At 35.2% G+C, this 27,046-nt stretch overlaps 1 protein-coding gene across 3 annotated transcripts in view; it reads left to right on the top strand.

Moving 5' to 3' along the window:
* RB1CC1 (RB1 inducible coiled-coil 1) overlaps positions 1 to 27,046 on the top strand; it is a 73,208-nt gene that overhangs the window by 12,670 nt on the left and 33,492 nt on the right. For all 3 annotated transcript variants that reach the window (XM_051774209.1, XM_051774193.1, XM_051774201.1), the window contains exons 2-9: positions 585 to 703; positions 2,666 to 2,793; positions 5,277 to 5,403; positions 5,670 to 5,840; positions 16,365 to 16,567; positions 17,658 to 18,093; positions 21,894 to 22,064; positions 26,754 to 26,938. In XM_051774209.1, coding sequence (XP_051630169.1) covers positions 2,723 to 2,793; positions 5,277 to 5,403; positions 5,670 to 5,840; positions 16,365 to 16,567; positions 17,658 to 18,093; positions 21,894 to 22,064; positions 26,754 to 26,938 — 1,364 coding nt within the window. In that variant the 5' untranslated portion in view covers positions 585 to 703; positions 2,666 to 2,722. The remainder of the gene's footprint in view (positions 1 to 584; positions 704 to 2,665; positions 2,794 to 5,276; positions 5,404 to 5,669; positions 5,841 to 16,364; positions 16,568 to 17,657; positions 18,094 to 21,893; positions 22,065 to 26,753; positions 26,939 to 27,046) is intronic.

The following is a 27,046-nucleotide window of genomic DNA, read 5'->3' as shown; positions in this document are numbered from 1 at the left end:
AATGGTTAACATCTTCACTTTATTTAAAAGAGAAATTAGAATAAATCAATCTAACACATGTTTTGAAAGTAGGCGAGTGGCTTAGCATAATAGGTTACCTTGTTTCAGGTGAGGAAGGTGACACTGATTCCTGAAGGAGTCTGTTGGAGATAGCTGTTCATTCAACATCAGTAGCTTGTATACCTTTTGATGCTGGATTTTCTTAGATAAATTGCATGTGTTATGACTTCTGCTGTTGCTCTCGGCATCATTGTATCAGCATTCTACACTAGTTCTGAACAACAATTTCAGTTAATGGAAATGCAAGCAGTTCCTTTTTAATGAGCTAAAATTCTCTCCTTGTAAATACTCAAAAGTATCATTAACAGTTACTTTCAACAAAACTCATGGGCAAAAGTGTTCAGGTGTGTAACAGTTCTGGGCAGATTTGTAACTGGATAGCGTTATTAGTTAAAAAACAACTACTGTATAATTATTCTCTGGCATTGACATGCACTGATTTCTGGGTTAGATGCAATTATGACCATAAAATCCTGGCATTTTAATAACACCTGTAATTGCATTTTCATATCTTTTCTTTACAGATCTTCTCTTGCTTTGAACAGCCATGCTACTCTGTTGCCAAAAATCAAGTAAAGCGAATGTGTGCAGTTACTCTCCTCTTGAATTTGAAGAAGGTGGTAACTTTGTATAGTGCCTGAAGGTAATTCTTTCTTTGCTTGAAGTTTAAAAAGTTGGAGACTGCTGATGCGTGGCAGATGCTGTCATAAATATTCTTGATCTTGATAATGTTTCTTCTGTCTGTGTTAGTTAGGTTTAGAATTGTGGTATGGATGGGTAAATGATTAAAATTTCACTTGGTGTATGAGATGAACACATTCTCTCATATTTCACTTCAGCCTGGAAAGTAATGTTTATGTGAAAGCTGGGTACTATACATGCCTTTTACTATGCTTTGATTGAAAAGAGCTTATTTTTTTTCTGTGTACCCCATGCTGCTTGCTTGAAACATTGTGTTATTTAATGTTTGTTTCTAATTCTACCTGGATCACAGTCACAAATACATTCTTTGTGAAAAGAAGGTTATGCGCAGGAGACCGATCAATTCTGAAACTTAGTCCAAAGAATTTAGTAATAAATAAATAATCGTTAGCTTGTTCTTGGTGTTCAACAGTTTTTACCTATCTAATAATTTGGTTTATAGAATATATTCATGTCCCAATACAAAATGGAACTGTTGCCACTTAGTACAGTAGAGTTCAAGTGTAAGGACAACAAAACTCTGTTCAGATGAAATTATTTAGCTGGGGCTTTTTTACCACAGGTGTTTCTGAAATCTTGATGTGAAAAAGCATGTTTTAACTAGTTTATGTACTATAATTAATGCTTGAGAAATATGTGGAAAGCCACTCTCTTGTAAAAAAAGCTCTTTTGATTTTCTGAAATAATTATTCTGGTAAAACCTCTCCCCTCTCCTCATTTTAATGGCATATTAGTTTTATCTGTGGTCTATCAGTTTTTCTGGGTGTAGGCAAAGAGATAAAGGCAAATTCAGATTAAGTTGAGAGTTAAACAGTTAGCTGTGTAGATCTTGTATATGTGTTCAGGGAAAGTGGGGCCACTTAGTACCTGTGTAGCAATTTGATTGAAAAAGTTTTTTTTATAATGATATAAAAATATTACTTAGTAGCTAAAACTTTTACAGCTCAACTTTTTGTAATTCCTTCCACATAACAAAAAAAAATTCAGGTTGTCAGTGACTGCAGTATTATTCTGCAGCAACTTTGTTAGTGTAGCAGAAATTACTCACAAACTTCCTAGCTCCTGTGGAGGAGAAGAGAAAAAAGGCTCAGAAGTAAGGAGTATTTCAGTGGTAAAATCTCAGATCTCAATGTTTTACGAAGCAGGTCAAGGTTTTTTATCTGTCACATACACTGGAAAAACCTGTGCATATAGTTGCTCCTCCAGGTGCCTGTGGGGCTCGAGACTGAAAATGCATCCTGTGTGTTGGGCTGCATATTCTTTCTTACATACTCTATATTTGCCATTGGTGACAAAGAAGGTAGCTACAGATTTAGCTAATACTGATAACAGAGGAAAATAATTTTTAAAGCTATGTGTTATTATTGTGGAGGAATACAAAAAGGAAATCTACCTTTTTTTTTTTTTTTTTTTTTGCCAGTGCTTCAATATGTCTGAATGAAGAAAGTATGGATAGGGATATTAGTGAGCAGATAGACTTTGTAGCTGTAAGTTGAGGAAAATAGATAGCATAGGTCATGCTGCTGTTTGTAAAATCTAGAAAGGATGTCTGGAAATAACTGTATCAAGGGCTTTAACAATATATTTCATAATTGAGGCAAGCCAGATCATGATCTGGATGGTGACCTCTGCAACTGGAAGTCACAGTTTTTTAAATTTTTATTTAATTTTTTTGTTCTCAGTATATATTTCCATGTGTTCTTCTAACCATCTGCACATGCAGAGACTTACCTTGCCCATGTTTCTGGTCAGAGGAGCATCTCTATCTTTCGAAATAGATAAAGAACTGTGGAATGTGAGGGATGATGTATTCACCCACTGTTTATCTGAAAGTATTTTTTCAAAAGCATGTGCGTGTCTTTCATAACTCATGTAAAACTAACACTTGAAATTTTTGTTTCAGTTTCTAAATGATTTTATCAGTGGAAGTTATAAACTTCAGAGACCTAAAGAAATCATCATGAAGCTATATGTATTTTTGGTCAACACTGGAACTACCCTTACGTTTGATACTGAACTTGCTGTGCAAAAGTAAGAGAGTAAATTAATTATATATTGCTTGGTTTTTTTAAATTAAAAAGCATATATAGTTGTTATATACTAGATTCTTGACAGATGACACTCATTTTTATGAGTAAGATGATACTTATATTTTTAGTATGTTGATATAGTTTTCTCACAGGTGTTCATGTATTTTAGTGGATTTTGGTTGTGGGTTTTCTTCATTTTTTTGTGATTAGCATTTTCAATGCCTTGCCAGGTGATTCTTTGTGTTTGAGATCCCATGAAAGAGTAGAAAGGTTATTTACTTTCTGGAGCAGTGACAGAGACTGACCTACTCTTAGCTGAGTCTGGTAGTATTTTTGCTGCTTTTTGAAAAAAACTGTCAGAATGACTTCTGGTCTTTTGTGCTCTTTTATTGAATGGTGGTTTTATTTATGATTCCTCTGTAAGAGTTTTGTTTTTCACTGACTGACATCATAGAAGAAGTTGTGGAGGTTTTTCTTTTTCTCCTGTCAGTATGCTTATCCTGAAGAAAATGTGTGCTCTTTAATGTTTTTAGATTAGATGCTAAAGAATTGGCATGAAGGTTTTTGTGTCATTTTCTGTATGGGTAAAAGTGGGTTCTGTCCTGTGCTGTAAAACTCCAAAATGTTTTACATCATCCTGTATGTAAAACTTGAACCTCTGAATGCCCAATTGCCTGAAGCGTTATCGGTGTTATAGGATCACAGTTAAGTCCCAATAAGTCTCCTGTTTGTATTTTTTTTGCTGCATATCTAAAGCATCTTTCAAATGTGTGCTTTGTGTTGTATCCTTTTTTCATTGTTTTCATGTGCAAGACACATTGTAGGTAGCAAGGGCCAAGCTTACCTGCTGTCTTTGTGCTCTACCAGTGATGAATGAGTTAGAACAAGTAGTTGTGCTTAAAAGACTTTTACCATGGATTTTGTACTCAAATGCATTGTTTTCTTTCTCCTGAATTCCTGTTTGTAATTTTCGTGACTCAGCAAGTGAATTCGGATTTTGAAAATTGTTTGTGGTGGTGGAAGGGTTCTAAGACTGTGTCTACTGATTGTTTTTGTATGCTGTTCTCTAGAGCCTGTTGACACACAGGGTATTATGAGCATGAAATACTGTTTCAGCCACTCTGGTTCTACCGGGTCATTTGCAGATGTGCCCATACCCCTGTATGGTATCCTAGTACATTTAGACATTATGTTTCTAAATCATGGTGAGCGAGGTACAGCATCTGAGCTGCCATTCCAGGCTCCTAATAATCCAGTAGGGGCCAACTTTTTGCTGATTTGGATAGTTGTTTGAAAAAGAAGCTTTCCAGCAAGTGAACCAAATGAAATCAGGGACTCTTCAGTTGAACTGTTTAATATCTGATTCTGTATATCTGTACATATGGACTTGGTCTTTCTAGGAAGACTAACTTTCTTGGGTTCTTTGCCTGTTTCCTTGTACATGGACAGGCCAAGCTATCTTTCCTAAAGACCATGGAGATGATAGGTGAATGGTTACTGTAACACAGCTAGCAAGTACAAGCTTGTGCTCATGAGAGGTTTGTAATGAGTTTGTGATGTTGTGTTGAATCGTGGTTATTTTAGATAACTGATCTTTATGATCTTTATTTTTCGAGTACCATACAGCCAGTACCATTGTTATGTTTCCTGACAGTTATATCAAAACCACTGATGCTTGTGTTGATTACTCTCTTCATACTCTGAAGCTTTTTAATATCTTTGCACAGGTACTACCACTGTGTGTTATAATTGGGTTCAGTAACTGTATCAGATTAGTAAATTCTTGTTTATTTTGCTGTTTGCTTGTGTTTTAAAGAAAAAGTCTAGAACAGTCTAAAATAAGCAATAGTATCATCGCCTAGAAATCCAGGTATGAGGCTGGTAAACTGAGAACAGGGATGATCTGTTGATATACTGTTTCTACACTGAAAATGTCTGTGATGTTTATACAAATTTGTTGCATATATATGGATTGTTAAATTTCCTGTTACTCTTCAGTGCTATTAATGCTCTTCATGTAAGTAAATCAGTCAATTTATTAGGTGAAACTGTGCTTATGTTACACATAATGAAGTGCTGATATTCTTGTCTTGTAGGGTTTTATCAAGTCAGCTCTTTGTTCATGAAGTCTGCCTTAAAAGAACATAATACAACTTTTACAGTTGTTATCCTAAATGCTTGATATGACTTAATCCAGAATTTTAGTATACAAACAGATCTTGGAAAAACATTACCAGTGATGCAGAAGTAATGCAGAGGCTGTCTTCTTTTAGCTGAGAGCTTATTAGTGGGATATCCAGAATGCAACATGTTGTGACACTTAAAAAACTTAGAAATATGTCATTGTGCAGGATAAAAAGTAGTGCTTGTTTTAAAAATGTTCTGCTTTGACACTGACAAGTCACCTGTGCCTCTTACAGGAGTATGTAAAATTAGAGACACCAATATGCTGATAGTGTCATCTTCTCTTCCCATTTCTTCCAGTGTGGCTGATCTGAAACATGCAATTCAAACAAAGTATAAGATTGCCATTCAGCACCAAGTGCTAGTTGTCAATGGAGGAGAGTGTATGGCACCAGACAGAAGAGTGTGTAGTTACAGTGCTGGAACAGTAAGTGCATACTGCATTCTTAGTCTGGACTGTCATTTATAGGGGAAGAAAAAGGTGTTTTACTAAGGAATTTTTAAGTATCTTTCCACAGTGTGCTGTTTGCTGGATTTCTTTAATTTGAGGAACAGTTCCTTCTGTATTCACCTTATACATGTTGATTTTAACTTGTTCTTAAGACGTGTTACCCACACAGTGGAATAATTGGTGATTAAACAGTATGTTGCTTTTACTCAGTCTTTGGTTTCATTTTCTTTTTTTGAGTATAGGACACCAATCCAATTTTTTTATTCAACAAAGAAATGATCCTGTGTGAACGTCCACCAGCTATCCCCAAAACTACGTTTTCAGCAGAGAATGAGATGGAATTGAAAGTAGAAGAATCTCTTATGATGCCTGCAGTGTTTCATACGGTAGCATCACGAACACAACTTGCTGTGGTAAGTAAATTCTTACTGTATTTGCACACCAAAGGAAAATATGTCAGAGGGGAAGCTTGCTGTAAAATATGAAATAGTTTGTTCAAAAGGCAGTAAGAACGGCATGCCTAGTGATGATGTATTCTTCAGAGCCTTTATCTCAAAGTATTTCAAGGTAAGTATTGAAATGTGCTTGCTTCTTTAGCATGTTCAGAGCTTCTTTCAAAAGCATAATGTAAGACACCTTTATGGATGGATATGTTTACACCATTTGCAAAATAAAAGCAATCTGGTTGCTTTGGACGTATGCCTTAATGCTCTGCCTTGTTTTCAGTGTCCTCTGTTTGCCTCAACCTGAAATCAGAAAAGTAACTTTGGAAACGTTGTTAACCCAAGTAGAAAATTAGCAGTATAATTTTTAAAAGCACCTTGCCAACATTCTGTTTCATGTTATGTGTCTAAACAACTGGTGAGGAATTAATAAAACTAAGCTTCCTTTTGTGAAAATTCAGATTGCCTATTATTGAGTACTGGCTTTTACTTGCATATATTTACTTGCAAACTAGTCAGAATCCCAATTTGATGACTTTTGTGTTATTTTAATAGAGAGAACTCGTTTCCTGCAGCGTGGTCAGTAAGATACCAAGTGTGCATGCAGTAGGAGCAGCAATTTTTTGGTGTGTTCAAAAAACTGACACAATGCCTTCAGTAGATGGGCTGATTGTGTTTCTTTGTGTTGGGAACTGATCTAATTTCTTTTCAATTTTTACATTTAAATGTATTAAATATATTTAATATCTCTAAAGATTATTTAAGGTTCCGATGGCTGGGAGTGGGAGAATGGTTATATGTAGCACTTTGCACAAAATGAATAGTAATATATGTTTTGGTAATAAAATTTCTTGGTTTCAGTGACAACTTTATTGCAGTCCAAAAGAATATTTAGTGCTTGAAATGGCTAGATTTTAATATCATACAGCTGAATTCAGAGAAAACTGTTAAGTCTTGCATATAGTATAGAGAATTTGGTTTTTTCCATTGGCATCCTGATCTGTTGGGAGGGGGAATTTTTACTAAATAGTCTGACCTTGACATACTATTTGATTTAAGGCAAGGATTGAGTCCAGTAGATTCCTTCTTTTCTCCCACCTGTTGACAGTTATTGCTGACTTTGTAAATAGGGCCTTGAGTTACTGAGTATCTTTGAATCACATGACTGTCATACAGGAAAGAGTGGATATCAATGTGAATTCAGCTAAGGAGTGGGAGGTTTTCAATTGTGCTCCTTGAAGAGTGTGAGGATTCTGGGTTTCAGTAGCTGATGCTGAAAGTGGTTTAAAACCTTTTTTTTGTGAAGTGCTAAGAGGAGGTTATAAAATAAGCAAGACTGGTAGCTGCTAAATACTTACCATTGATTTGATATGAAAGGGGGACTGTGGTAATTAGTATGGTCGTGTTTGTGTTTTATTTAGGGTAATGGAAGTGAAAGGTGATGGTACTCAGTCTCACATTTCTCATGGTTGATATTTTATCTTCTCCATCCCATCTCCTATTTTCTGGTCTTAAAAATTCTTAATATTGCTTTCAGTTTGATAAAGTTGCTATATAATGATGGAACATACTTAATTACTCTGGAGTAAGCTTTTTTTATTGCAGGGATTTTATTGCTACTTAGACTTAAAAAAGATTGTTGGTGCTACCTAAGCTTCCCCCTTGATTCTGAAGGTTGCATTAATATGCAGAGCACAAGAGTTTATTGCAGTGTTTGTGCTTTTAAATATGCTATTTAGATCTTTACTGGCTCATTCTGATGGCAAGTTTGTAATACTATATATTTAGGTACAGACTGGAAAGTTTATCTAGAGAGAGTGATCTTGATTTGTAAGAGGAAAATAAATCTTTCCATACTCGATGACACTTATTAGTATTATTGAAGGATGGGGGTGGAGGGGAAGAATTCAGTGTTTAAAGGTCTTTAAACTTGAATCTAAGTAGAATGGAGGTTTTATTTTTAGCCTGCAGATTTACCTTCGGGAAGATTATTATTTGTTCCCCACTTCTGCCAGTTCTTCCCTGCTTGTAAAAGGGCTGCAGTGACAGTAGACTTTTTTTTTTTTGGTCAAAAAACTTGGACATTTATTTAAAGACTAAATAGGTAGTAATATTCGTAAATCCGAAATACCTTTACACCCCCAGTTAATTTTGTCCTAGATGTTAAATCTTTTAAAACCATAGGATGTGTGTTAGGCTGTGAAAATGAATTGGGTACTTCTCTGGGGCGTCAGGGGAATGACAAAACTGTCATGTGTGGTGGAAGATTAGTAAATAGTCTGTTGTGATTTCAGATGTACCAAGGTGTGAAAACTGTGTAAAGAAGTATTGTGGTGTTGTGCTGAAGTAGTTATTTGTGATACCTGCTTGAAGTGTATTGAGCAGTAATTCAGAAGAAATTGAGGGAGGACTGGGAATGTGGTTAGAACATTAATCTTCTTCAAGCTTCACCATAAGCCTCTTGCTTGGGAGGAAGAAGGAACATGGGATATTAATCCTTCTCAAAATCAGTTAAGATCTGGGGAGAGTTAGAAAGGCTCTGAACCTCTGTAGTTGTGTGATTGATGCATCCAAAGCCACAGAGAGCACTGTATGGGAGACTTCCTGCAAAATAGACAGGAAAAGTCTACCATATAATGGTCCAAGCTTTGTCTTTTTATTAATTTTAGAGAAACAGTAACCTACTTTACCAGAAAAGCAGAATGGCAGTACTTGATGATGGAGAGTTTTTTACCTGTTGTGTTTATTTAGGACATTTTAATTAATTAAATTTGGTAATTAATACTTACTACTAATGCATGTGCTAATACATGATGATAATGTTTGGGAGTAGGAAAATAAGAGTTGCAATCTAGATTATTGCTCGTGATAAAGTTTTACCTATTCTTGTCCACAACAAGAAGCAGTGATGTGTGACTATGTAAAAGTGGAGGAGAATATTTGATTGCTACTGGTTTCTATTTAATCTGCTATCTGTTCTGCCCAGAGGATCTATGATTTGACTTTTAAAATCAGACATAAGAAATTGTAAACAGCATATGAAATAGTAAAAATTGCTTTTAAGATGGCTGTTAACGTATTATGCAAGAGTTCTTGGTTATCTCCTGTGCTTCATGCTCTAGGTCTACTGTAGTAATAGATGAACTCATTGTGTGAAAGATTATGAATATTTCAGGGGGTGAAGACTTATTCCTCTCTTGTTTCCTCCGTCATTTTAAGCTTGCCTGAAAACTGTTCAGTTTAATTTTGGCATCTGTAATTTGAACTGTTATACCACTTGGCAACTATGCTGTAAAACTGTAGGAAAGGTGGGTTTTTTTTAATTTGTTTTACCTTATTTTAAACCTTACTTGTACTGTGGAGAAGAGTGGACAGATTTTTTTATTCCCTTTTTCTGATCTCTACTTTGTATACACTGGTATATAACCTTAATTTTTTCCCCTCATAATAAATGTAACTCTGGATTCTCCTTTAAGAAGTATTTTTACTAGTCCATGCCTTTATGGCCTTTCCTTCATTTTTTCTATGTCTAAAACTGGCCATTATTGACTTAAATTAAGCTTTCTGCATTTTTCTTTCTAATATTTATTACTATTCAGGTATAACCAAAAGTCATCTTAGTTCACAGTGGAGGCCTTGCATTCTTACAGCCTTTTGCATACACATTTTTAGATAAGTATATGTAAAAGGAGCTATTTTTTACCCCCAATTGAAACTAATTTCATTAACTTACATATAGCCTTTTTTTTAGATTTCATAACTCCTAACCAAAAATTATTCCTGTGGGAAACTTATTACCTCATGTTTGGTTTTCAATGGTACTGTTAGTCATATCAAGATATATCAATTTTCTCTGTGTTTTCATGATTTTAACATCAGTTACAGATTTTATTAAGTTCCTGTTCACTACCTATGATCTCATTATGTAGAATTCACAGTTTAAAGATTAGGTAGCTTTAAAGAAGCTAAATCTGTTATCTGAACCTGTTCTTTTACCATTTAAACTGAAAATCTTGACATAGGTTTTGTCCTACATGGCGTAATGTGTTTGTTTATGATTTTTTGGTTTTTTAAATCTCTGTTAAAGCAACTTTCTAAGCCTGTTTTCATTTTATGTCTCAGTGTTCTGATTTCTCTTGGACTAAAAACTTACCTTTGAGATATCTGTTCCTATGGGGTTCCAGCTTACCTTTTTACAAGGCTCTGGTTTCCCACCTCTCCCAGTTCAGCAGTTCTGGCCTTGAGCTGCAGTATGTGGACAATGAGGTGCACGCAGTGTTTGCAGAAAGTTACATACACACCAGCTTGGGAGAAGAAAATCTGTTCTCTACAGAGTGTGTTGTGCAGTAAGCTATGTTGTGTCAATCTTGTCTAATCTTGCGGTCTTCTAACACTACTGCTTAAAATAATTTCTGGTAGCTTAGCCTGTAAGAAAGGATTATTTATTTTTTTCTTTAGTGATCTAACTGAAGTCCCCTTGTTATTTTTTCCACAAGGATATTGAAAACTTGGACTTTTTGTTAGTGGGTATGTTTCACATTTCATGTGATGCTGTTACTGTCATGATTACTGTCAATTCCTGTCCATTTTTTTTTTGAGAAGTGGAAATGAGGATGAGAAACTGTGTGGTCATTTAATTTGGTTGCCTAAAACCATGGCTGTAGTCATAGTGCCTACATCATTTTTAGTTTCAAACACTTCATAATATTTAAGCCAAGAAGTATAGTCATGCTTCCCGAAAGCTGTGTATCTATTTAGAGAAACGCTCTTTCTCTTCTACTGGAAAGCTACTGGAAAGTTACTCTTTGGAAAAGAGTTACTTTAAAATGTTCATGTTCCTTAAGGTAGTGTAGTGTTTGTAACAATTGCATAACCAAAGTAATTTTTTGGCTAAATTACTAGTCTAATGGTCAGACACCATTCTAGCTCCTCCAGAGAAGTCCAGATTTCTTTGAAACTTGGATTAGTGATCAGTCTCAATCTTTTAAAGTAATTGAGAAGGTTGGGTTAAAATGGAATAGGTATTAGTTTATCCTAAGGGATAATGAAAGATCTGCTCTCAGGTGGATCTTTCCAAATGCTGCTCTAGCATTTGTTTTTGTTAACCTTTGTAACCAGAACTTTAGATCATGTTTTTAAAAAATTCACCAGAAAAAGAGTTGGGTGGCTTGGAATCAAGGTGGTAGAAGTTAACACTTACCTTGTACCATGGTTTGATTACCTGACTGTGGTGGTTCTCAGTATGTTTTTCAGTGGTAGATTCTATCATTTGACTTCTCCAAACCTGCTTATAATGTCAGAGTGAAGAACTAGTGAAAACAGTACTGAAGAAAAAGTCATTAAGCTGTGACTTACAGAATAACTTATTCTGTATTATGCTGGTGAAATAAGTACTTTCCAAGTACGAAATAAGTCATGAACTGTGTGGACAAATGCCCAAAAGATGGAGTCACCTGAAATGATCAATATTAAAGGAGAACGGAATAATCAGCTGTCTACTGAAAGGAGACAAATTGCCATGAAATATCAAAGTCTCCCTCACAGTGAAGTTAACAGGTTTTAAAAGCTGAAATCATGAAGTGATTATTCTGGTAGCTTTCCTGATGGTTTAGTTGGAGGTGTATGCATTAGGGATAATGGTCTTGGTTATTAATTTTGGTAAAAAAGGTAACAGTTCCCTGTTGTGAATACATTTGTCTGCTGATACAGTGTATGGGTCTGTGGAATTATACTTTCAAGGATCTTTTTTATTGATCTGAGGCTGATTTTTAGGGTGACTGAAACCTGTAAGGAGTCCTTTTTACAGGGTTTCAGGCACATGGCAATAGAGGACTTTGATGACTTGTTTCCTTTTACCACAGGGTTGTAGAGAATGGAAAGAACCCTGCATTTCCTGAGAACTTTTGTTCTTTAGAGGTAAGTCCAAAGACCACTTAAGACAAACAGACCTTGGTCAGATTTTGTTCATTCAGATGAGCAGAATTATGACAGTAGGATGCAAAGACAATCTTGAAATTGATGCAAAAACACTCTGAGAGAATTTCTGCTTAAGATTAAGCATATTTTGTTACTTCTATTGGTTTTTGGTTGAAACATGGAAAACGGAAGTAATTATGATCAGAAGAATCACCTAAACTTACTTTGCAATTATCAAAGGAATTAATTCAACTAAACTCTGTTAAAAAACCCAGCCAAAGATAAAAAGCTTTCTGATTGCCCTGGGGATTTCTTGACAAATTTGGTAGTGAAGATGTCTTTATTCTTCAACGTAACAGCACGAGGAGATTAGCCTGATTTTGGCTAGTCTCGTACTGGTGGTGGTGCTTCTCAAGGTCCACATTTCAGTGGTACGGTGAGGCTGTCAGTGTTCTAGGTATGCTGCTGTAGCCAAGTAGGATGAACGTAGCCCTACAAGGCAACTCAAGTTAACTTTTGTGCTCTGTGAACCATTGGGTGTCTGCCAAGAGTGAGTCTGTGAACAGTCAATGACAAAAGCAAGCCTGTTGTTAGGCAGGCTTCATTTTCTGTGCTGAAGCTGGCAACCTTACTGAGAAGTGTTAAAACATATGTTGGATTGCAGGCCTTTATTTCTGTGCCTGACATAATTCAGTTTTTAGACTGTATTCATTTAGCAGAGCTGCTTAATTCTTTTCTGCATACAACCATGCCAGTTATATGAAATAAATTGGTCTTGATCCTTCTAAAGTAGCCTGAGATCTCCACAGAAATGTTGTCTATGGAGATTGTAGGAAGAACAAGCCAAATTACTTGAAACTTTATTTCAGAAGTGATGGAAAGATGAGAAAGGTACATTTGTGTAGCTAAAAGCTACAACAAATTAAACATTTCTTAAGTACTTTTAAGTTATGTAGATACTCCAAAGGAAGAAGAAAAACTTCAGTTTTGTCTTCTTGCTGCAGAATCTCACATTTTGAAAGAAGGTTGACTAAAATACATAAAATAGTGGTTTAACATACTGTTCTTATTGCCTGCACTAGTATCTGCTTAGTATAGTCTAAGACTGAAACAGTTCTGGCATGTGGACAAATAGTTACTCCATGTGGTTTGAACTTCTTTAGAACCATCTACTTGCAACCTCCTGAATCCAGGGTAATATTCTTTACTGTTTAAATATAATGAGCTCATTTCATGGTATTGCTCAAATAACTACCAGCAAAGGCATCTGCCTATGTGTCTGTGGACTCCTAATTGCATTCAGGTTCATCCATGCAGAGAGAATTCTACTGCTTGCCTCCCACCACCTAGAGAGAATTTCTTTGGCACTTGGGATGCACATGTAAAAATAACTTTGGGAGGATTATATTGTGGAATGGTGTTGCAATGCCTTGCATATGTGCCCTGAAGCATGTGTCTGTTTAGTTGTACAGTCTGACTGGTAGTCTATTAGTTTACAGGTAGCTTTGAAAACTTGTTATTTGAAAGAAACTTAGCTATGTTTTCAGGCTAATGAATTTTGATCTCAGTGTTAGTTCAGAAAAAAAAAATTATCTTTGAGAGACATGTCATGTCTCAATAATTATGTTTGAGATGATTTATGAGCAATATTTATGATTGCTTTCATAAAGGGTTTTTTTGTTTTAATGTCCACATCTCCTGTGTATACATAAAGAAGCTGCAGCTCCTCTAACAGTGATGTCTGGTTAAATGCTTAGATGGCATTGGGGTATTTTTATATAATGGTTCCCTTGGACATGTCTGTTATATGACAGATCCTGATTCTGTTATGAGGCTTCTAAAAAATTAGCAAATACTAATTTGCTGCTCTGGGAAATACCGTTGTTTGGTCTCACTTTTCTAGGAACCAGACTACTGGGAAACAAGCTTCTGGTTTGGTTACCCAATCTACCACAGGGTAGATTTCTAGATACAGTGTCAGTGCTGGTCATCAGTTGTGTAATAAGCGATCTCAATTGTGAGGATTTTTTTTTCCCTAGAAGTCACTTGTGACTTCTCCTTTGTGTTTGAAAAGTGTTTTGCTGGGGAAACCACCTTGTTAAAACTAAAATACTAAACTGACAAATTTAAGGTTCTCAGGAGAGCATCAAAAATTATATATAATAAAGCTTCATAGGGCAACACAGTAACTTGTAACTTTTGACTTCCAGTGTGAACACAATAAATGGATCTCACTGAAAAAGCAAACATTGTCCAGTAGTCAAGAGTATGTCTCTGGGTGGAAAATTTGGTCATATGAAGCCTCGTGTCTACTTGAATGTGTTAAATACTTGAGCTGTGCCATGCTAAGTGAGTTTGTCCAAAGGAAAATAGAACTAACAAAAGCCTCTACCCAGGGCTTTTAAAGAAACATTGGAGTCCAGTCTTTACTTTCCTAGTTAAACTGTGATACTCACTTGAAGGAACTGCATGAAAAGACTTCATAATCAGTTTTGATTTTGTAGGTGGCTTATGTCGTTTCAGTCTTCAAACTACCGTGTGGTTCTGTATATACTCTCACTTCTGGAACTATTGGCGGTAGTTTGGAGGAAGAGAATAGTGTTTATGAATTGAAAGTAAAATGCTTATGTACATTTCCAGGACATAGCTTATAATACAACAGACACATTTAGTTACCTTTTCAGCTTCATACTTTTGGTGCATTTTTTAGTATACCTTAGGATAAAACAGCCTGTTCTTTTGGTTCTTAATATGATAATTGGGGAAGCAGTAATCTGCTTTTTTTTTAATATGCTGTGCAATTTGCCTTTGAGTAACTCACATACAATGTGAATTTAAGAAAATTAAAAAACTGTTCAAGTTGTCAATATTGCATTAGTCAGTTTATGGGCATATAAATTGTATGGACAAACTAGGTATAGTCTGGAGAAAATAACTTGCAGATTTCAGCACTGTCTGGATACTGTTCCAGTTGTGTTATTGGTTGATTTTCGCCTTAGGAAGTGAGAGTTCGTACAGCAATTAAAATAACTGTTCTTCTCAAACCAGAAGTCCTTATTCTCACATGCACAGGAAGTGACCAAAGTTCTGAAAACAATAAGACAAATACCATCTTTACTAAAAAGTCATAGGAATTTTTAATAACTTCGGATTTCATTGGAGTTGCGTATGTAAATATTTTGTATATTCATTGTTCATCTGCTGATAGTTTAACTATCAGTGATTTGAAGGACAGTGGAATTTTGCCATGGTGCTTGAGACAAGGTTGGGACTTATAAAAAGGGGAGGGTGTTCACAACTTTCGGGTTTTGTCAGTATTAATTCTGAAACATTTGGATAAAATGCTCTGCAGTTTTGGGAAGGTATATGTTGGTCCCTAAACTTTTTTGGGTATGCATGTGTGCTGCTTACTCCATGTGTTCAGCAGGAAATGCATTCTGAAATATGGAGATGTGTTGGGTTTTTAACACTGCTTTCTCACTGTATTTTGTATAACTTGTTTCTCTATGCATGGTTTTCTTACATTTACAATAGCATGGGAAAGTTGTGTTTAGTCCTAGTTTAGCAATGTGCTCAACCTGCAGGAAGTGGAAAGACTTTTTTTATAGAGTAGGTAGATATTAAACTTAAAATACAGGTGTGCTCAGGAAAATATTTTCAATGTAGTATGTTATTGGTAAAGTTTTAAGCTGAGGGATTTATGACTTTTGTATTACTTTCTCATATTGGTGTTTTAGTAGGCCCTTTGAGGGGAACAACCTGTGTTCTTAAATTGCTAGATTTAAAATAATTGCTCTTCCTGCTAGTTAAAACTTTAGAATTGATTATAATAGTCATTGGTGTTAGTGCACTTATAGTAAGATATGGTACTTGCCGTATGGAGGTCTCTGTTTAAGTTTTCCATGTGGGCTGGCAAATTCTCGCCTTCTTATGGCTGTAAAATACCTCTGTGTCATCCAGTACTTTTAACAGAAAAACTTCCACGTTGTTTTCTACACACCAAGTTGCAGCATTATGTTTTAGTTTTGTGGATGCTCTGCACTGCTGCTCATCATGTTGCATCTGGTTTATTAATCAGTAAAAGACTTTGATTATTTGCCCTGCTGTTTCCTCATGCATCTCTTCCTGCATTTGTTGCACCTGTGCTTTCGCTAACTGATCCTGCAGTTCATTGTCTTGTTCTGAGTTTCTGCTTGACCCATTAAAAGTTTTCTCCTTATTGGACCTTGTTTCCAGCTTTTTCTATCACATTTTTAGTACAAGCGTTATTAGTTGTGTGTAATATTTTATGTTAGCAGCATTTGATTAATTTTATAAGGTGCTTTTGGAATGGCAACTTTCACCTGCCTGTTTTTGAGTTATTTCTCAGTAAATAATATATAGTTTTTTGTCATCTAACTAATTTTTTTTATTTAAGAATAAAGGAAGTATTGTTGTTTTTGATGAAGTTTTAAGGTGTACAACTTTTTAGCTATTTAAATTTCACACTTTATGTTAATATCTTCGCTTCAGTGTAATTACCACAATAACATGATTTGCACTTTGCTGATTTTTTTATTTTTTTTTTTTCCCCCCCAGGAAATGTATGAGGTTGCCAAGAAGCTTTGCTCCTTTTGTGAAGGTCTTGTACACGATGAACATCTTCAACATCAAGGCTGGGCTGCCATAATGGCCAACTTGGAAGATTGTACATACTCTTACCAAAAGCTGCTTTTCAAGTTTGAAAATGTGTATTCAAGCTATTTGCAGTCCATAGATGATATCAAGTTGAAACTTACACAGTAGGTTTGCTATTAAATTCAGTCTCAATACTTTAAACATAGCTTTTGAGTCTTGTATGTGTGGTGCTAGTTCTGATTAATCAAGCATGTGTTTGATTATGTGTCATGGAAAACATTCTTTCTGTTCTTTGCTGGCTATTTCTTTAACTGACATTTTTCCATGTATTCGTCAGCACAAAAGAACTTGTATTGAATTATATGGAAGATAAGCTCATTAATGAACAGCTGTTTAAGAACTGGAGTCATTCCAAATGTGCACGAGAAATAGCTAGATAATAAATTTAGACATTAAGATTTTTTAAATGCCCATTTACACTTTTGAATTAATTTTTTTAATACACTTGGGGAGATATTAACAATTACAGTCTGTGTTCAAAGTATGAAGTCATAACACAAATTTTGAGTGTATATGTATACCTTGGAGGGGGGTGTGTACATATATGTATGTATATGTGTGTACACTTGTGTCCTGCATACTCTGGATGTTACTTGGAGGAAAATCTTCTACATCTTTGTGGCTGTTATAGTATTATGGTATTTATATGAGTGCTTTACCCAATAGAGTGTGAGTGGATGTTGGATACTTAAAAAAATAAACCATAAATAAGTTTTATCTTTAAAAAATGTTTAGCTTCATAGCTCTTACCAAATATATAGAAACTATTCAAACTCTGCAAAAGTAGTTGGACAGAGGATACTCAAATCTTTGATACTAAGCATTGGTATCAATGCAGATTGGAAGTCCCAGCTGTGTGTTTTAAAAAAAAAAAAAAAGCAAATAGGTATGTCTCAGTTTCAAACTCTTTTTTTTTTTTCACTTCATTATAAGCTTATTTCCTGGTTTAGAACACTTCATATTCTGCAGCAGAAGAGAGCAAAAACTGTGATTTCTTCCGCTGTCCTTTCTTGATGTTAATACTGAACAGAGTATTTTGAATGAGTAGTTCCAAAGTAATTTTGAAATCTGTTTCAATTCTAAAATAAATAGTATTTTATATTACATCTTAGCTACAGATTTGTAGCTAAGATTTTGTGCCACGTTGGCTTGTAGATTAATGATGTTTTTTTTCTTTTCACTTTTTAAAAAAAGGTTGGGTTCTGCTGTTTCTATCATGGCCAAGATACCACTGCTGGAGTGCCTAACAAGACATAGTTACAGAGAGTGTTTAGGAAGACTGGATTCTTCAGCTGAGCATGGAGGAACAGAAAGTGACGAAACTGAGGATGGGAAATCTGCTGAATTGGTGCTTTATCCTGATATATCTAAAGTGAACAATAAATCAATGTTAGCATCGTTTTGCAAGTCAGTTGAACATTCAACATTGGAAGGCACAGACCCTGAAAATGTAAAAGATGATAAGGAATGTGGTCAAAATGCTACTGTCCAGGACAGCGAAACATCAGTAGAATTGAAAGATGATGATCAGCCTTCCTTCAATGTGTCTTTGTTAGACTGGATAAATGTTCAAGATAGACCTAATGATGTTGAATCCCTGGTCAGAAAATGTTTTGATTCTATGAGCAGGGTAAGTTAATTTTTTTTAAAATCAAATTGCTTTCCGTTGAATGTTGATGCCTATTCCAGATGCAAGTGCTTTTGAAGTGTCTCAACCTTTTGTAACTACTTGTTTCTCAGATAACGGTCTGAATGAAGACCAAAACAGAGACTAGGTATGGATGAGGGTGGAGAAATTGTTTTAAGAGTTCAGGTGTTAAGAATTTGAGCTTTAGGAAGATGTATAATTTCACAATGGATGCTTGTGACCTTGCTTGTTTCCAACAGGAATGGCTATTTGAGAAAGTCAATAGCTTCTTGTAACATTTAAGCAAAGTGACTTCTATTCTTTCTTTGCCTTTTTCATAGAAATTACATTTATAAAAAACCTAAAGATTTTCCTTGACCAAAGTTAATGTTCTTTGTGTTTAAAATACTGAAGCCTTTATTAAAATGTAGAACAAATTCATGTGGTTAATTATGATAAATTTATATACTATATCTATGAATTCTGTATTAGCTGATACAGATGTGCTCAGAAGAGCCCAATCAGTCCGGGAAGTGTCAGTTTGTATTTCTGCTGCTGGTAGAATAAAACATTGCTCACTTTACTTTTGAGATTATTATTTTAATCAGTGAGCATTATAATCTTTTAAAATTCTTTTACCTATAGTTTTCCTTCTTTCTTTGCTTTCACTGTAGCTTATATTTCTTACATTGTCTAGCCTTGTTTGCGTATGTATAACATCATACTGTTGCAACTCAATATACCTTGAACAAAGAAAACAATTTCTATTGACTTTGACACTTCATTTCCTCTGTAAGGTAGGACTGAAAAACTGACTGTTATTTCTAAAACCCATCTGTTGTAGGGAACATTATGATGTGGTCAGTTCTGCACTGATTTTTTTTCAATTCTATCTTAAAATTAATAATATTAATAATATTAAAGGCTGTTTAAGATTTTAAGCTGTCTGAATTTTAGTAGTGCAGAAAAGGCTAAGAAAAAAATTGGACGTTAGAAGTTTTTTTTCTTTAGCAAAAACAATAATTGATTTTGTGTGTAAAAGACTTCCTATTTGCTAAAGTCTGAGGCAGTCCTCTGTCTGTTTGTTCAGTAATGCTGCCAGGTGCTTTCTACTAACTTAGGGCGAGAGTAACAAACCCCACTAGTTTGGTTGCGTGACAATAAATTCAATTTCTACGTAATATTAACAGGACACAAATGTAGTGTCACTTAAAAATCAGTATTTTAGGAGTCAGACATTAAAAAAATGCTTCCAAATAAATTAGAGTGATCCTAAAGACAGAATAATGCAAAAAATACTTTGGTTAAATACTTACTCCAGCTTTTTTAATCAACTTATAGTCTTATCTGACATACATCACATGTTTTAGAGAGGCTGTCTTGTACTTGTCTTTTCTGTCCTTGTCTTACTTAAAACTAGGCAGAAATGCTTTATTTTAACTATCATAACTGGTTTTTTAATTTAAGCTGATTCGTTTTTAGGGGAAAAATGTGATTGAACCTGCAAAAATTAAGTTTCTTTTTGTATTCTTGGCATAAGCAGAATTAGCAGGTAGGGAAAATGCTTCAGTCATTCTGGCCACCTCCAGAACTGTGATTGATCAATTCTGATCCATTTGGATTCCCAAAAACCCCCAGAGCTTTGAAGTAATGTGTTCCTGGTTTTCCTTAGGAAAACATTAATTTACTTGTTATGATTAGCAGCACAGACTAAGGATTGAATCTTTGGTTACCATTGATATTTAATTAGTTGAAAAAAGAAGCGGCCTGCAGCTGAAAAGGAAAAGAAAATACTAAACATCTTGCGGCATAATTGTTCTTTTAATGCTCATTTCAGATGGCACTTTAACACAGTAAGCTAGAAGAAAATGGCACTAATTTTTTTTGATTGTTTTGCCTGCCTTCTCTCCATGCCCTTTCCTTCTTGGAAATATGAACCATACAAATGGTTTGTGATTGCAATTCTTGTTGAAAAACTGAATTCAGGTAAGATTTTCATGAAAGTGTAGGGCATCAGAGTAAGGACTTTATACCTTCGGTACTGGTAGTCTTGATGTAACTGGTGTGTTGCACAGAGTGCTGCTAGTTATGTGATGGTTCTAGGCCCTAGGTGTTTCTGCAAAATGACACTTCTAATTACAGAAACCTAGGCTGCAGTAAAAGCAGTGGGTAAGTAGGAGCTGACCAGATGTTTCTGTTAAGTGCTGTTGTAACCGCTTAAATAAAAGGCTAGAAAAGGAAGATACTTGGAAAAGATGAGGAGAGCAATATTGTCTACCTGTGAATGTAGAGCTGAATGCTGGAGATGCAATTATGTCAAAGATGGGATGAAAAGAATGGATGGAGAAAATAAATTATAGAGTGGAATGAGAGGAATAGGCATTCCTGTATTGCTATAAAAAGACATAAAACACAGGTAGAATATGGATGTAAAAAGAAAATAAAAAACCCCACTATATTGTTCTTTTGTATTTTGTCTGTTAAGAAACTGTTCTCGATGCTGCAGTGGATTAATTCAGGATGTTGAAGAGGAGTAATCCTGAATAGAGTGGCAATGAAGATGATCCTATAAAATCAGTCTGGTTTTAATACCAGAGACTACTTTTATTATCGGTTCATGAAGATGGACAATTCACTTGAGAAAGTTCAAGATTTATAAGACATCACATACTAATAATTAACCTTTGTTGTTTTCAGAGAGTTTGGATGTATTTTGTCACATTAATAACAGTATTAATTATTTATTCTGAGAAGTTATGGGCTAATTACTGTGTTTTGGTACTTACCCCTGAAGTCTTTCAATTTGAAGAAAATGGAAGACCTTTTCTTTATAATTGCTCCTTAATTTGTAAGTGGCATAAATCCTGCACGTGATGAAAGAAGCCACTGCTGCGACAGATAGTATGACCTCATGAATAGCTTTCTTTTTCACAAGATTCTCATAGAAGAGATGGCATACCCATTTTGGATAAATTTGGGCAAGTTTGTTCATCTTCTGGTAACACCTAATGATTCTGATTATGTTCCTAACTAATATATTCCAGGTTTAGACTAAACTCTGTCCTTCGTAAGATGTTACAATTACCTCCATTGTTTTTAGAACTCTTAATTTAATTCACTACTCCTATGATGAAACTTGAAGAGTCACCCTTAATATCTGTGGACATTTGCAGCCTCCTGATGTTTCAGATACCTATTTTTTTTCTGGATGATGGCCTGTGAAGGAATATGATGACATAACTTTTAAAATGTGTTTCTATTTGGAAAAAAAATTAGCTAGAAGTACTACAAATACATTATTCCTCCATGACGTGTTTTCCAGTTGCTTAGAACTGATCTGCTTGTCTGAGTAGTCAATTAAAACATTCATTTAGTGGGAAAAGATTGGCAATTCTTGCAGCTTTTTCCCATCACTCTCCCTTCTGCACTTTCCATTGAGTTATATTCAGGATTTGTTTTGACTGTAGCTGTATGGACTCTCTTCCAGGGCAGACTGTGTCCATTAGCTTTAAACTGCTTCTTCCCCCTGCACCTTACTTTGTCCCCTCAACTAATGTCCCTTCGCCTTATGAGGATCCTGATTTCTATGATGGCCTGGTTGGAATAATTGAAAGATGTTCATGCTGTGATATAGAATCTACAGACTCATTTACTCAGAATTCTGAAACAGATGGCAGATGTAGTCACAGATTAGATTAAAAAAAAAAAAGGAAAGAAAAATATTGAGATTAAAAAATCTCGTTTAACTAAATTATATCACCTTTCAGTGTGTCAACTGCTAATAAACTTTTTTTTTTTTTTAGCTTGATCCCAGGATCATCCAGCCCTTTCTGGCAGAATGTCGCCAAACTATCGCCAAACTAGATAATCAGAACATGAAGGCTATTAAAGGTCTTGAGGATAGACTCTATGCATTAGACCAGATGATAGCAAGCTGCAGCAGACTGGTGAATGAACAAAAAGAACTTGCTCAGGTAATACACCTTTTTGTGTGCAATGTTGGAAGATTGTAGATTTTTGTGTATACTGTTAAAGTTACAGTGAAACAATTGCATGTTTTAATGCAAGATAGTTTTCAACATATCACACTGGAGTTGCTCTAAAAGATACTACATTCATAAAAATTTGGCATGTAAATATTGGCAGGTTTTGCATCCTGTGGTCATGTTTTCACGTGGTTTAGCGGTAGAAAATCATAACTTTAGGAGGAGATAGGGAAAGAGTTAAGTAGAAATACTTTAATATTTTGAAGGTCAATACTGAGTCCTTGGTAACTTGTAACTCAATGATACAGGATCAGGAAAGAAGAAGTGGGCTCAGTGGCTGATCAGTCTTTAGTGAAGACACACTACTCTCCTCACTATGACAGTGTCATTTTAAGTGATAAGAAATTTGATTAAAGGCTATTCTAAATGTAAAACATATAGCTCCTGTTTTTAAAAAAGACTACAATGTCATATGAAAGTTGCTATATTAAATACAGTTCCTGTGAAGAGCTTCAATCAACTCTATGATTAAGGTTGTCCTTTAATGCCTTTTTTGCAGCTGAAAGTATATAAAAATCTGCATATAGCCATTACCTGCTGATGTTCAGATTTTCATCATGAAGAAAGGCATGAGTTTCTTTTTTCTGCTTGCACATTGATAAATTATTAGTAGGAATAAATGAGTAATCTTACCTCCCTATCTTGGAGAGAGTTAGAGAAGAGAGCTGGGCTGACAGTTGTGTAGGATCCAGGCTTCCTGCTGCCTCTTTGGTCTGGTGCATAAAGGTGGGTGCTACCAGTACTTCTGGCAGCATTGTTTAAAAGCAGAGCTTGTCTTCAGATAGGTTCAGTGAGTAAGTTTAGAAGCAAGTTTGTCTTGAGTGTGTTTATTTTGTAGGCCAGTGCTAAATGCAAGGTAATTTAGCATGATGGCTAAGCTAGTCTTCCATCCCTATAGTTGGTTGCCCCATGCAGTGAGTGGTGGTTTTTGCTGTTTTCCCTCTTCCCTTGGATGAAGAGCCTACCTCAAGTCTACCAGTCCCAGTTTTGAGTGAGATTCCTAACAGTCAGTTGGAAAGGAAAGTTATTTCATCACCTTGTTTAAATGCTACTGTAAATTTAGAACTTGTATCTTTTCAAGACTTGTCAGAGACTTTAACTTTCAAATCTTCATCTTTGCCTTTTCTCTTTTACAAATTGTCTATTCCTTTATGTATGATATAATGGTTTTTAAGAAAAGTCTGCTAGAATGTGATAGTGTGTTTGGGGTTTTATTGGGGTTTTTTAAAGCTTCAATTAATTAAATGTTCGTGGTTAAACAAGTAATTAAGTGTACTGTGAGATGCTTTTATGAATTGATTTTTATATTTGAGCCTTAGTAAGTATTTTCATACCAGCTTTAGTAGTTGTTTGGGAAAAAAATTAGATGCTTTTAAGATACTAGAGTTGGTATCATGTTACGCATTAAAATGATAGTCTGAATGGAAATTGAAGAGGATTGGCAAAGTGCAAGGGCTTAATTATATTTAAAAATACAGATGAGGACTTGTCTATGTAATTTAAAGATAGTGCTTGCAATTTGTGTTATAACATATATATATATATATTTGGTGCTATATGAAAACACTTATAGTATTTTTTAACCTTACACCTTCCAGCAGTGAACTGTTCCTGTTCATAAAGAAATAATGTGGAGGCACTTTATTAGAACAAAGATAAGGAACATCTCAGTGTTAATCTCATTGGCAGTATTTGGTTTGGAATCTGTAGGCTTATTTTCCCCTGGCCAGGAAAAGCTGTTGTTCTAACCAGAATTTGAGTTGACTTTCTATACCAATCTCAGTTTCATTATTAAAATTCAAACCAAACTTGTCCCACGGAACAAATTCATTTGCTGCTCGATGACCTCATTGCATAGTTAATTTCCTTGTTCCTGGACCTGCCTTAGGAGTTTTTTTGATTTCCATTAGGCTGTTCAATTAACTGACCATTAAACAGCCGGTTCAATAGTTAATCTCCAGCCCTTAACATTTAATAAGAAAAACTGCCTTGATAAATTTAAAAACTGGTTTTCTCTGTGGCTGCTGGGATTTGTAACATGAGCGTGTAGAGCGGCGGTCAGCAGGTGGCATTATGTGATAAGAATGTGCCTCTCGAAAATTTGGAGCCTCTCTAATCTTTCAGTGTGATTCCGCCCAAGAGCTTATCCTTTCCAACATTGCCTCGTGTTTGATTTTATATTTTTTTAAATTTCCCTATTAGTTAGTGTAGCTTTTTAAAACATTTTATTGCATCTAAATACATTTCTATTAGTTAGGTTCACAGAAGTGTTACTCTTCTATTAGCTCTTTTAAACTGTCAAACTGTTTGATGGATGGCCTTGATTCTGGTTCTGTACTTTTGTTTTCCTCTGCTTCTTGTTACGTCAAAGAAAACCTTAGATTTATATGTTTATAGTGTTTCAGGGTCTTAGCTGCTTATTGCACCACTGATGCCTTCCTTGTTGATTGTCTGAACTTCAGTCTAAAATGTTTTTAAATATTCTATGATTGTTGCTTCTTTGATTTGGAAATAGTCATTGGGAAAAATCCATAAAGACATTATCATACTTATTTTTCAAGACCCTTCTTAGTTTGACTGTGAGCTGCATGTCATAAATCCTGTGACCTGATCAGGGCTAGAAAGGCAAGATCTTATGAGAACAATTGATTATCTACATATTGGATTTCTCCACAATTTATTGGTGTTCCCCTAACCCTTCTACTTTCCCTCAGTTTATTGCAGTTTTTCTTAACTGGCCTTTTTCAAGTATGCTGAGATTTTTCTCTCTGATTTGTGTGCTAGGGTAATTTTAGTTTAAATTTTACTTTAAAGATGAGTCCACAGATACAGAAATCTCAAAAATACTCAACTTCATGAATAACCTTTTGAAACTGCAAGTAAAGCTGAAAAAGATTTTCTAGCTCACCGCATCCAGTTTTATGTAACTTCAAGCTCTGTGCCATGTGATTCATTTAAAAAGCTTAGTGAGCTGCTATTTAAAAGCAATTATTTTCTTGACTTCTCTAATCCTGATGCAAAGTTATATAGAATCTGATTGTCCTAATGTTTATAAACGTCTGTTAATCTCAGATGTGAAAGTATTCTTGCCTAGTTCAAGTCTTTGTAACATGCCCATACTGCCTTTCATTTCAGTGCTTGAAAATTCCCAAGCTATTATCGCAGCATGTTTCTTCAGTGTCTCTGTTTTACTTGAGTAAACAACCCAACTTCTTTTGTTGGGGCTCTCTTCTTCTTCATCAATAACAGTTTTCCCCACCTTTTCTGATATTGATTCGCTTGGTTCAGATAATACATACAGTTAAAATGTTTCCGGCCAGTATTTGTTTTCCAGAGGGTCTTTGCTCATTCAGTACAGAAGTTGCTCAGAGTTCAGTAAATGGTTGATTCTTCAGTATTCTCTTGCATCTTTGGTGGGCATCTTCCTTTTCATTATACTGAATGACTTGTTTGATACTTACTTTGATTTCTGTGCTGCTCTCACAAGGATATAAATATTTATTGCAGGCTTTGTAAATGTGTTTTATAGCATCTTAAGCCTAGGCATGATGATGATGATTAGGACAAGATTGTTTTTATTCAATATCAAATCAGTAATGACTGGTTTCATTTTTCAGCAGTTTTTCATATAACTCTATGGTTTTCTGTTCTCATCAACTTCAGCTTCAGAAAGAAACACTTAAAACTATTGCCTGGTTTTGAATTCTTTATTAAGGAAAAAGACTTATTAAACAAGTTTGTAGAACTACAAATATAGTGACCACTGTGATGTTCAAGCAACGTGTCAGAGATAAGATATGAATGCGGACAACAGCAAGGCTAAAATTGGTGGTATTGGGTGGTATTTGCTTGCTTAAAAAACCACACTGTTTCCGGGAATATTTTTATCTTGTCTGTTGAATGAGATGAAGTATACAATGGCCTAGCACAGTAGTTATGCCAACAGTCTCCGTGTTTCTTCTATATGTGCACATATGTTATCATCTGTAATCAGCCATCTAAGACATGTTTATCAACGGCAGGCCATCTTCCCTGTTTTGCCTCCCACCTTTTTAGGGTTTACCTGTAGCCATCCACAATGGGTGATTCTTTGCCGTGCCCACCTCCTGCATATGAATAAAATGTCTAACTGATCTTGGCTCTCGAGAAGAATTAGTGCAGTGTGAATTTCTTTATTCAAAAAATGTATATTCTTTAGCCCACAGTAGTATTGAATGTGCTTTAAGTTGGTATTAAGTCTTGCATATGCCAGAAGTTAACAACAAGATTGTTTGCAGGAATTAGGATGATGGTTGATCCCCTCTATCCTGGCAGCTACTCTTCTGCAGTATTTATTTTTGCGACCTTTCTCTGGTGTTGGTTAGTTGTGTAAAGTTCTACTTGGGTTGTGTTGGTAACTGTTTGGGAGTGAAGTATCAGATAAGATTGATTGGGACTGGACTATAGAATGGAAAGAAAGCAACTTTGAAACTTGATTTCTCCATGTGTCTTGTTTGTTATACTACTCAATGGTTACAGTAGGTTTATTAAACTTCTTGCATTTCTAGAGGAGATGTATCATTTCCATGCTTTTTGATCATCACAAAACTTGTGTAACAAATATTTCTCTTCCTCTAGGGATTTTTGGCTAATCAGAAGAGAGCTGAGAACTTGAAAGATCCTTCTGTGCTGCCTGATTTGTGTTTGAGTCATGCAAATCAGCTGATGATTATGTTAACTAATCACAGAAAACTGTTAGATATTAAACAGAAATGTACCACTGCCAAACAAGAGCTTGCAAATAATTTGCAAGTCAGACTGAAGTAAGTTACAACTTTGCAAATTTTATTGCTTCAGGTTGCAGCAAGGCTGTTTAAGGAATGTGTGTCTTAAGGAAATCATTACTATGAGAGTGAATGCCTTGTAGCTTC

This window comes from Manacus candei, unplaced genomic scaffold, assembly GCF_025592945.1.
Source record: "Manacus candei isolate 608988 ecotype Guabito, Panama unplaced genomic scaffold, ASM2559294v1 h1tg000008l, whole genome shotgun sequence".
Classification (NCBI taxonomy): Eukaryota; Metazoa; Chordata; class Aves; order Passeriformes; family Pipridae; genus Manacus; species Manacus candei.
The sequence above is the reverse complement of the archived record's forward strand: the minus strand, read 5'-3'. Positions and strand labels throughout refer to the sequence as shown.